A 12,230-nucleotide genomic window follows, 5' to 3' on the forward strand; every position below is an offset into this window, starting at 1 on the left:
CCTTAATATGCGAAATTCACTAAATCAGTATACTACTGTATTTCCGATAAATGAAGCTGATTCTATGTCATAGGAATAAAAATTCGAGTTTCCTACATTCTTAATATCAGAACACATATAACAAGATTTTGGCCCTCGTTGAACTATTTTAACTATCCAAAGTACATCTAATTTCTATGCAAAATATTAATTGCGAACTTAAAACCAGAATTCACTTCTACATCTTTAGAGCACTTTGAAGTCGAAACTATGGCAAAATGCTAAATAGTTCATTAAACATGTTTTAAAAATTCTTTTCAATTATGGATGAAATTAGTTTTTCTTTGCCAGCCTCCTCTTTCCCATTGAAACTTTATTCTAATTTAATGAACAAACAGCTTAAATACTTCAATAGTTTGCCTTCGGCAGAGTAGACGTTCAATTCGCGCACTAAAACAATAAGCCACAATGGGGTTCAAGACTCAATTCGGATTACTGGCGGTGATGACATTGACTTCTGCTGCAGTTAGCGGTGAAAAGTTTCTGGCTGTAAAACGTATGCAGATTTTTCCCAAATATGGAACATTTTCAACTAACGATAAATCTGTGTCGTGGTCTTTTCAGCGGACTTTCTAATACCCTGCAAGCAAATTGAACCTGGGTTTAATAACTGTTTCGCCAAGGACTTTCAGGCTGCTTTCACCAATTGGAATGATGGTAATTATGGAATCGATTTAAAATACCTCTCTATTTTGCCATTTAATCACAAATATCGATAATGATGGGGGTACATTCAACCACAATTTTCCTACTACTACTTTACCTACAAGTATAAAATTTAAAGACAATTATTTCTAAAAATGCTGTTGAATTAAATATTAAGTCAAATTGCAGTGGGTAGCCATGTACTCCTGCATAGACTATATTCTTTCAAGCCGTATACGAGCATGTAACTGGGTTATTTGGACTGATTCTCTAATTAATTCAGTAAAAACATGCAAAGGTCACCCGAGTCATTAGATTTATATGGGAGCAATATCAACTTGTGTATCGATTTAGTCCATACTTCGGACGGGTGTTAGATGTTGGGGGTTATATGCTTCCAAGATGTCAAATCCGGCGATCGGAATATATGAGAGCTATATCTCAACATGAGGTTGACATGGGGATATTGAAGACCAAGCAACGGTTCTGATTGGTTTTAACTTGGCAAAATCTGAGCTTATCTTGGTCTTCCTTCATCTCAAATGTGAACACGAACATCCACGCGGTGTAGCCTGGGCAGTTATCTTCACTATCCGTTAAAAATCGTGAGCTAAAATGTGCCATGAGTTCAACAAGGTTGGTTGGGACGTTGAATTAGTAGTCCATCACCCGGAAAACATGAAGAAATTACTTTGAAATAAGGAAGAAGATTGAAAACGAATCCCCCCTTTGTTGACCACCCCCTCAAACATCTTAAGTGGCATGACGCCCTATATTATAACTGGAGACTGAAACACCTTGCCTCCAGGTTTGCTGCGGTAGATGAGAGGCAAGCCACAATCCGCATAATGGCCAAATTCTTCAACATCAGCCTTTTGCACCCATTCCCCGAAGGAAGTCAAAGACCGAATAGACCAAGGATATTTTTGCCGAGCACCTAGAAAGAGAATATTACTCGTACCACTGCCGCGCCAATGATATTGAAATCGTTTTGGGAGATTATTACGCAAAAAAAAGGGTAGGAAATACCCTTGGCTCAACAGTCGGAAAATTTAGCCTACACAAAGAAACACCCGATAAGCAAATTTGCCTATGAACTATGCAACAGGCCCAAACTTTCGATAATGGATTGAGGGTAATCGACTTCGCGGCAGCAAAGAACATGGTAATTAGCAGCACCACATCCCAATATCGAAGGATTCACACCGATCAAAACATGAAAATCCAAATAGATAATTTTGTGGTAGATGCAAGGCATTCAACCAACGTGTTAGATGTACAATCGATCCGAGGGGCAAACATCGACCTTTTTGCAGCATAGTTTCGCACCCGTCTTAGTATGGCGAGTATAGCAGGCAATGACAAACCATTGGAAAAAAAAGTCAAACCATTGGAAAAGCCGTCAGTACTTGGGTACCAAAAGCCTCCCCCCGGAATCCATGGTAGGATCAAAGAGCTGCTGAAGCCAAGAATACGACATACACGGCAACTTTACATTCAGTAGCAACGCGCCAGGTAGACAAGAGTTATCGGCAACAAAGGAGCAATTCAGGCACTTCCCCATGCAGAGACACAGTAGGAAATCTGGTAATACAAATAGTATGCTGAGAATATGGAAAGAACATTTTCTCACTTTTCAACACTGGTATCCGATTGTGGTGGCCATGAGTATACCACAGAACTTATCCCTGATGATGATATCGAATGTGAACTACCTAGTCAGAACGAGGTCTACGCAGCAGTAACTAGGCTGAAACACAAAAAGGCAGCAGCAGCCAATGGGTTGCCGGCTGAACTGATTAATATCAGAAGCGACACACTGATAACTAATATGCGCAATCTGGTTGGAAAAACACATACCCAATGATTGAAACCAAAGCATACTATGTCCCATATATAACACAAACCCAGGGCAGCCGGTTGTACGTACCGAATTGACCCGCTTCAGCATACAACATACTGCTACAACAACAACAGCATATAAAAGAAAGGGGACAAGACGGTATGTGCTAACTACAGAAGAATATGTCTCCTCCCCATCGAAATTATGATACTATCTTGCGGATCTCGACATATGTAATTCTCCGGGCCCGGATGTTATATCGCTACTTGTCTGTTCTTCGACGCCCGTTCGTCCATTACGCAACCTTTTCAGCCTCGCTTACCGTGCTGGAGACTTCCCAGCGCTTTTTAAGGTTGTGAATGTTCAGCCGATTCCCAAAAAGGGTGTCACGAATAACCCTGCTAATTAACGAACCATACCGATATGATTCTCGCATTCCCAGGTTATGCAGAGCATGGTTGACCATCATCTTGTAGGAAACTTAGAGTCTAATGGTATTTTTAGCGGTCGGCAGTGTGTGTTCTGCAGAAATTGCTCTACTGTTGACCTGATGGCAATCCTGTCGATACGGTGTTGCCGCTCCATTCACCAATTTGGTGAGAGTAAGGTCGTAGCTTTTTTTATCTCCAAACAATTTGAAAGGGTTTAGCTCTGTGCATTCCTATCAAAGCTCATCGCTGTTGGTATCGGTAATAACTTCGTTCGTTTTAAATTGAGCTTTCTTAGAGATCGTTATATAAAAGTAGTTATAGATGGGTTCTAATCCGATGAGTACAGATGAACTGCAGGAGTACCACAAGACTCTGTCTTATCTCCCCCCATTTTTCCTATTTGCATTGACGATCTTTTGTGTCAGACTACGAATCCGGTATACTCGTTTGCAAATGACTACAACCTCTGTCATTCGTATGCATTCGACCACAGGGCGGGCCTTCGAGAGATCGAAGAAAAGAGGAGGATTATCCTTTAAGCATCGTCGGAATGTAGGTTGTTTGACTTGTGGTTGTTTGTCAAAACCATGAGATTTTCTAGAAACTTACACTGGTTTGCAATCGATTGGCTGGCTGACCGGACCATGCACTATCGAGAGAATTTTTCTTTCACGTACAGTTCCTATGTGGAATCGACTTCCGACTAATTTCTTCCACCAGCTTCTACAATTTGAATTTCAAAACAAATGCCAACAAACACTTCTCCCTTTCCAACGGGTATCAACTCTCACAAAGTTCTGTACACCCGAGCAGATAAAGAAAATGAAGAAAGTTGGGAACTACAATTTTGAGATATTCAGCCACTTTATCTTCCTTGGCACCTCGACCTTGAACGAAACAACGACACACAATAAAATGAAATCACACCAGTTTTAAAATAAAACGAAAGACAATATTGGCTAACAGATAGTTACCTAATTTGAACAAGCAGTTTAGCAACAAAGCGACTAAAGCTTCGACCAAAATCACATTATACAAGACACTGATACTACACGAGTTGTTGTATGACTCCGAAACATGGCTATTTTCGAAAGTAGTACTTGGAGTGTTTGAGAGAAAGATCCTTAGTAAAATATATGGACCAGTCCGCGTTTAGGGAGAATAAAGGCGTCATATAAACCACGAGCTGTATGACGACGATAGCATAGTTAAATGCATCAAAATATAACGGTTGAGTTGGCTAGATCTTGTTATTAAAACAAACGAAGAAGCTCCAGCGAAGAAGTCTTTTGAAGGCGACCACACAGAAAAAAGTTTGCCGAAAATTTAAGATTTTTCCTTATTTGTAGGATTTTAGCAATGAAAACGAGCCAAAGAACCAAAACTTCAAAAGGAAGATGTCAATTTTAAATTAAATACTTTATTTCCTAACAGATATGGTCAATCGTTTAAAATTTCGATGACTGATTGATTCTTGTTTTATAACACAGATGATAGTCCAATTGTTATTTCTTGCAAAATTCGTCTTTTAAAGTTAGCATCTTATCTTAAAAACAAATTATCTTGAACGCACATAGTCAACAACATGTAAAAGCGCGCAAAGTTTGGCCGGGCCGAATCTTGGGAACCCACCACCATGGATTCTGCAAAAAATTTATACAAAATAAATTTAGTTAAAAGACCTTATTTTATTCTTCATTCCAACCTTCTGTCAAACCAATAAAAATTAAATATTCAAGCAACTCAATATGGACTCAAAAATTCATATCGGCAGATCGATTTATATGGAATCTATATCAGGTTATAAACCGATTTAGACCGTACTTGGCGCAGTTGTTAGAAGTCATAACAGAACACTATATGCAAAATTTCAGCCAAAACAAATAAAAATCGCGGATTGTAAGGGCTCAAGAATTCAAATCGGGTAATCGGTTTATATGGAAGCTATATCCGGTTATAAACCGATTTGTACCGTACTTGGCATAGTTGTTGAAAGTCTTGACAGAGTACTATGAGCAAAATTTCAGCCAAATCGGATGAAAATTTAGGCTTCCAGAGGCTCAACAAGTCAAATCGGGAGATCGGTCCATATGGGATCTATATCAGGTTCGTGACCGATTTAAACTGTACTTGGCCCAGTTGTTGGAAGTCATAACAAAACACTTCAGCCAAATCGGACAAAAATTGCGACTTCCAGGGGCTCAAGAAGTCAAATCAGAAGATCGGTTTATATGGGAGCTATATCCAAATCTGAATGACCCATTTGTAATCCTCAATGACCTACATTGATATTAAGTATCAAGCGGCTAACTTTATGCGTTCGATCGCGATCGCGATTTCGACACACGGACAAACATGTGTAGATCGACTCATGATTTCGAGACAATTAAGAATATATATACTTTATGGGGTCTTAGATCAATATTTCGAGGTGTTACAAACGGACTAGATTAGTATACCCCCATCTTATGATGGTGAGTATAAAAAGAACTATGATGATCTTACAAAAAAAAACTGTTTAATCAAACAAGGAAACACAAATTTTATACGCAGTCGAATATATGGCAAATAAAAAGCCTTTTTTGATCTAATGGTTAACGCTATTTAATTTTTTCTGGATAAACAAAATGTGTCAAATAAATGAGTCTAATGTGAATACAAAATCGGGTACGAATATGATATATTTTTTTGGAAAAAAATTAAAAAGCAACTTGGGTCAAATATTTGACTAGTCTGAACGTACCTCAAGGAACCGTTTTTGTGCTTCTCCTGTAAAGTAAATGTTTAGTAGGATTCGTTCCGTTTTGCCTTACATTTAAGTTGACGAGATTTATATAGATCATATGAGTTTTTTTCACGGAATTTTTATAAACTACTTTGCACTCATTATATGAACAGTGGTGTCGAATATCCAAATATCCATTTTTTCGGAAACTAAATTTGTTCTTTCATCTCGTTTCTTAATAGGTATTCCCGGTCTAAAATCGTTCGGTTCATTTGATCCAATGTATGTCAAACGTGTTGTCATAACCGATGGTGGCAACAATCCAATATCTCTAAATATGGAGCTTACAAATCTTAAATTTACCGGTCTCAAGCATTCAAATTTTAAGGACGCTAGGTAAGTTGGTTGAAACCATCGAACTAAACTTCGTTCAAGAAACACCTTATTGAATTCATTTCAGTTACGACCATGCCAAGTCACTAACAAAGTTGAGGATGTCTGTGCCAACAGTACAAATTAATGCCGACTATGACATGAAAGGCCGTGTCCTGGCTTTACCATTGAATGGAAAGGGCAAAACGAAAATGAACATTGGTAAGCAAAAAACAAAACTTCAGTTATTTACCCATTTCTTTAATTTGCATATGATTTTTTTTTTTTTTTGCTTTGTTTTAGAAAACCTTGGAATTGATATTGCCATTCGTCTAAAGATTCGTAAAGAAGATGGCTTCTTGTTCACTGACGTGGATAAACTTCGCCTGGAAAATACTGAAGTTGGTAATTTCCAAATAAATTTGGAAAATCTCTTCAATGGTCAAAAAGACCTGGAAGAAAGCGCCCATGCACTTTTCAACAATAATTGGATGGAACTTTACGAATTTCTAAAACCATCCATTACATCCACGATTCAGGCTTTAATGAAAGATCGTTTAAAAAAGATGTTTGCATTTGTACCAGCTACGTATTTTATTGAGGATTTAGTATATGGTTCATAATCGGGGCCCTATAGTTAAGGGATAATGTCCGAAATTTTCTAAGAGTATTATTCGTTATTCGTAGTATGTAAGGCATAAATAAATATTCCACAATATGTTTAGTTTTACTCATTGTAGTGTTTGGTTAAAAAAGAATAAAATATTTTCAAAATGTACGCTGTAAATCTCAATGTAAAATGGACTAAACCGTAGGATTTTGTTGTTGTAGCCACATTTACATGTGTACTCGACCAAATTGTTATTCAAAACAGCAAAAACGTTTGATAAAACTGAATGCAGGAAAGGGAAACAGACATTACTGCTGCTTCAGCAAACACAGGGCCGCTGTATTAGCAAACATTTTGGCCAGCCAAATCAGCAAATAAAATCTGCTGTTTTAAAAAATGCTGAAAAAAAGTTTTTTTTTTCCGATTTGGCTGAAATTTTGCACGAGGTGTTTCGTTATGATTTCCAACAACTGCGCTAAGTATGTCTGAAATCGGCTCATAACCTTATATAGCTGTCATGTAAACCGATCTGGGGTCTTGACTTCTTGAGCCTTTAAAGGGCACAATTCCTATCCGATATGGCTGAAAATTTGCGCGACGTGTTTCGTCATAACTTTCAACAACTGTGCTAAATATGCAAAATTTCATTCCATTCGGATAAGAATTGCCCCCTCTAGAGGCTTAAGAAGTCAAGACGCAAGATCGGTTTATATGACACCTATAACAGGTTATGTACCGATTTCGACCATCGCGCACTTATTGGAAGTCATAGCGAAACAAGTCTTGCAAAATTTCATTCCAATCGGATAAGAATTGCGCCCTCTAGAGGCTCAAGAAGTCAAGGCCCAAGATCGGTTTATATGGCAGCTATATCAAAACATGAACCGATATGGCCCATTTATTGGGTTGCCCAAAAAGTAATTGCGGATTTTTTAAAAGAAAGTAGCATTTTAATAATACTTAGAATGAACTTTAATCAAATATAGTTTTTTTACACTTTTTTTCTAAAGCAAGCTAAAAGTAACAGCTGATAACTGACAGAAGAAACAATGCAATTACAGAGTCACAAGCTGTGAAAAAATTTGTCAACGCCGACTATATGAAAAATCCGCAATTACTTTTTGGGCAACCCAATACAATCTCAACTGACCTACACTAATAAAAATATTTGTGCAAAATTTCAGGCAGCTAGCTTTACTCCTTCGAAAGTTAGCGTGCTTTCGACACACAGACGGACGGACATGGCTAGATCGACATAAAATGTCACGACGATCAAAAATATATATACTTTATGGGGTCTCAGACGAATACTTCGAGTAGTTACAAACAGAATAACGAAATTAGTATACCCCTATCCTATGGTGGAGTGTATAAAAATCGTTTTAGATGTGGATATAACTCCCATATATATGTTCATCCGATTTGCCGTAACACAGCAATAAAATGGTCATTTGTAAATCAATCCCCTCGAAATTTGGTAGAAAATATTTTCTTATGACTCTCGATATTACTGGTGAATTTTATAGAAATCGGTTCAGATTTGGATATAGCTCCCATATATATGTTCATCCGATTTGCAGTAATACAGCAATTAAATGGTCATTTGTTAACCGATTCTCTCGAAATTTGGCGGAAGGACTCTAGATATTAGTGGTGAACTTCATAGAAATCGATTTAGATTTGGATATAGCTCCCATACATATGTTCGTCCGATTTTAACTCCTAGACTCACTGCAAGCGCATTTATTGACCAATCTTCCCAAAATTTTGTACAACGCTTTCTTCGACGACTTCCACAATATTCATAAAGTTTGATCGAAATCGGTTCAGATTTAGATAAAGCTCCGATCTATTTGTTCGTCACATTTTGGGTAATTTTTTGTCATTTGTCAACCGTAGTTATTACATTTTTAACATATTTGCTTTGCTCAAAATTTGATACAATAATTTTAATAGCCTATCTGAAAACATATAGCCGATTACCATCAAAATTGGTTCAGAATTGGATATAACCCCACTTTTGTATTTATAGGGTAGGTGTAGATTATTATAATGTCGGCACCGCCCGACTTTTGCTTTTCTTACTGTTTTTTTTTTCTGAATTTAACAGATAAATGTCCTTTAACGAACAAAAAATTAAGTTTGACCATTTTTTTTTACAGAAAAACCATAAATACCAATTTCGGGTAAAGATGGTTCCCACAGCGGCATTTTTAGATAATAGACCCTGGAGGCTACAAATATGGTTTTGTCATGAGTTTAGGGAATATATGAAGAGGGTTGCGTTTTGAGAACTCGAAGGGGCACCCGTTTAAGTTGACTTGTCGTATTCAAATTTAACTTATAACTGATCTGTAATATGTCTTCTTTACAAAACAAAACAAGTAACAAGTAAGTACGGCCGAGCCGAACTTTGAACATCATGGATATATTTATCATCCTATTTTATAATAACTCTACTGTATTTACAATATATTGGGGATTTTGAAACATTTTGGTTCAGGCATCGAGAAAACTTATACAAGTTATAGCTTAAATTTTCAGAGAAAATGGTTTATAAATGAGGCTTTTTAGAGCGTAAGACTCTAAATTGGCATATCGGACTTGAAGTTAGCTATATCCAAATTATGTCTAATATGGACCAAAATCGGCTGGTATATCGGTCGGCCTAGCGCAACGCACTGTTCCAAATTTCACCCAAATCGGATACTAAATACGCTTTTAATGTGGCTAAGACCTTAAATCAGCAGATCTTTCTTTATGGCTGCTATATCTAAATAAGTTCTTCTATTGACTATACTTGGTTGGGAGTTGGATCGGGTGGCCCAATCCAACTCACTGTTCCAAATTTTAGCGAAATCGGATATTAATGCGCATTTTACGCGCTTCAGATCCCTAAATCGACAGATCGGCCTATATGGCGCCATATCCAAATATGATACGATTTGGCACGTTAAAGAAATTAAGCTGCGTATTAAAAAATACTAATCTGGGCAAAATTTCAGCTTCATATTACAATTTTATTAGAGGGGGTAAACCTATCGATTTTTATTGTGCTTCATCTTCTCCTGGACCCATCTGATCCGGCTTTGGTGTAGGTGTTCGAGGATAGATGAGTACTTTACATACCAAATTTCAGCCAAATCGAACCTAAATTTAGTCTTCGAGGGGTTCAAAAAAATTGAACTGCTTATTGGTTTATATTATTTGCAATTTCCAAAAATATTATCTTATAAATATTATCTATAGTAATTTCAACAGTTGAACGTACGGACATGTTTAAGTTAGGTTAGGTTATATTAGGTTGGAGGACATTCGACTAGCAACCCCAGTTACTAACCTCTTCACTCGGAGACCTTAGGTCCATTGTGTGTACCCTAGAAGAAACAGAAGAGAAGGAGGAGAAAACAATTAAAAGCGTGCTAAGTTCGGCCGGGCCGAATCTTATATACCCTCCACCATGGTTCGCATATGTCGAGCTCTTGCCACCGTATCTCTTTTTAGGCAAACAAAGGATAAAAGAAAAGAATTGCTATGTTATTGGAACAATATCAAGTTATGGTTCATTTCGGACCATAATTAAACTGAATATTGGAGACCATAGTAGAAGTCATTGTGTAAAATTTTAGCAAAATCTAATAAGAATTGGGCACTTTCGGGCCTGAGAAGTAAAATAGGGAGATCGGTTTATAGGGGAGCTATATTAGACAATAAATCGATTCATGCCTTATTCGACACGTATATTAAAGTCATGAGAGAAGCCGTTGTATAAAATTTCAGCCAAATGGCATAATACTTGCGCCCTGTAGAGGCTTAAGAAGTCAAGATCCCATATCGGTTTATATGGCAGCTATATCAGGTTATGGACCGATTTGAACTAATCTTAGCACAGTTGTTGTTGAAAGTTACAACAAAACACCTCATGCTAAATTTCAGCTAAATCGGATAATAATAGCGCCCTCTAGTGGCTCACGAAGTCAAGACCCAAGATCGGTTTATATGGCAGCTATATCAGGTTATGGACCGCTTTGAACCATTCTTAATATAGTTGATTTCAGACAAATCGGATAGGAATTGCTCCCTGTAGAGTCTCAAGAAGTCAAGACCCAGATCTTTTTATATGGCAGCTATATCAGGTTATAGACCGATTTGAACTATTCATAGCACAGTTGTTGAAAGTCATAACAAAACACCTCATGCAAAATTGCAGCTAAATCGGATAATAATGGCGCCCTCTAGTGGCTTAAGAAGTCAAGACCCCAGATCGGTTTATATGGCAGCTATATCAGGTTATGGACCGATTTGAACTATTCATGGCACAGTTGTTGAAAGTCATAACAAAACACCTCATGCTAAATTTCAGCCAAATCGGATAATAATTGCGCCCTCTAGTGGCTCAAGAAGTCAAGATCGCATATCGGTTTATATAGAAGCTATACCAGGTTATGGACCGATTTGAACTATTCTTAGCACAGTTGTTAAAATTTATAATAAAACACCTCATGCAAAATTTCAGCTAAATCGGACAATAATTGCGCCCTCTAGTGGCTCAAGAAGTCAAGACCCCAGATCGGTTTATATGGCAGCTATATCAGGTTATGGACCGATTTGAACCATTCTTAATACACTTGTTGGAAGTCATAACAAAACACGTCATGCAATATTTCAGCCAAATCGGATAGGGAATTGCTCCCAGTAGAGGCTCAAGAAGTCAAGACCCAGATCGGTGTATATGGCAGCTATATAAGGTTATGGACCGATTTGAACTATTCATAGCACAGTTGTTGAAAGTCATAAAGTAGTGCAAAATTGCAGCTAAATCGGATAATAATGGCGGCCTCTAGTGGCTTAAGAAGTCAAGACCCCAGATCGGTTTATATATCAGGTTATGGACCGATTTGCACTATTCATGGCACAGTTGTTGAAAGTCATAACAAAACACCTCATGCAAAATTTCAGCCAAATCGGATAATAATTTCGCCGTCTAGTGGCTCAAGAAGTCAAGACCCCAAATAGGTTTATATGACAGCTATATCAAGTTATGGACCGATTTTAACCATACTCAGTACAGTTATTGGAAGTCATAATAAAACACCTCATGCAAAATTTCAGCCAAATCGAATAAGAATTGTGCCCTCTAGCGGCTCAAGAAGTCAAGTCCACAGATCTGTTTATATGACAGCTATGTCAGGTTATGAACCGATTTGAACCATACTTGGCACAGTTGTTGGATATCATAACAAAATACTACATGCAAAATTTCATTCCAATCGGATAAGAATTGCGCACTTGTGAACAAATTTATAACAGGCATGTGTTTTGGCTAAGAGATAAGATCCCAGATCGGTTTATATGCAGCTTTGTCAAAACGAGGACCGATATAGCCCATTTACAATCCCAACCAACCTACACTAATAAGAAGTATTTGTGCAAAATTTCAAGCGGCTAGCTTAACTCCTTCGAAAGTTAGCGTGCTTTCGACAAACAGACGGACGGACGGACATGGCTAGTTCGACTTAAAATGTCATGACGATCAAGAATATATATACTTTATACTAAATCGGA

General features: G+C 37.5%; 1 protein-coding gene across 1 annotated transcript; it reads left to right on the top strand.

The window, feature by feature from the left end:
* The first annotated feature begins 414 nt into the window (after window positions 1-414).
* Window positions 415-6,757, top strand: LOC106094550 (protein takeout-like). Its single transcript, XM_059361352.1, has 5 exons — window positions 415-535; window positions 604-696; window positions 5,926-6,079; window positions 6,144-6,277; window positions 6,359-6,757. Exons 1-5 carry the CDS (start codon window positions 448-450, stop codon window positions 6,676-6,678), a joined length of 789 nt encoding a protein of 262 aa, XP_059217335.1. The 5' UTR covers window positions 415-447; the 3' UTR covers window positions 6,679-6,757.
* Window positions 6,758-12,230: the final 5,473 nt, after the last annotated feature.

This window comes from Stomoxys calcitrans, chromosome 2 (assembly GCF_963082655.1).
Source record: "Stomoxys calcitrans chromosome 2, idStoCalc2.1, whole genome shotgun sequence".
Taxonomy (NCBI): Eukaryota; Metazoa; Arthropoda; class Insecta; order Diptera; family Muscidae; genus Stomoxys; species Stomoxys calcitrans.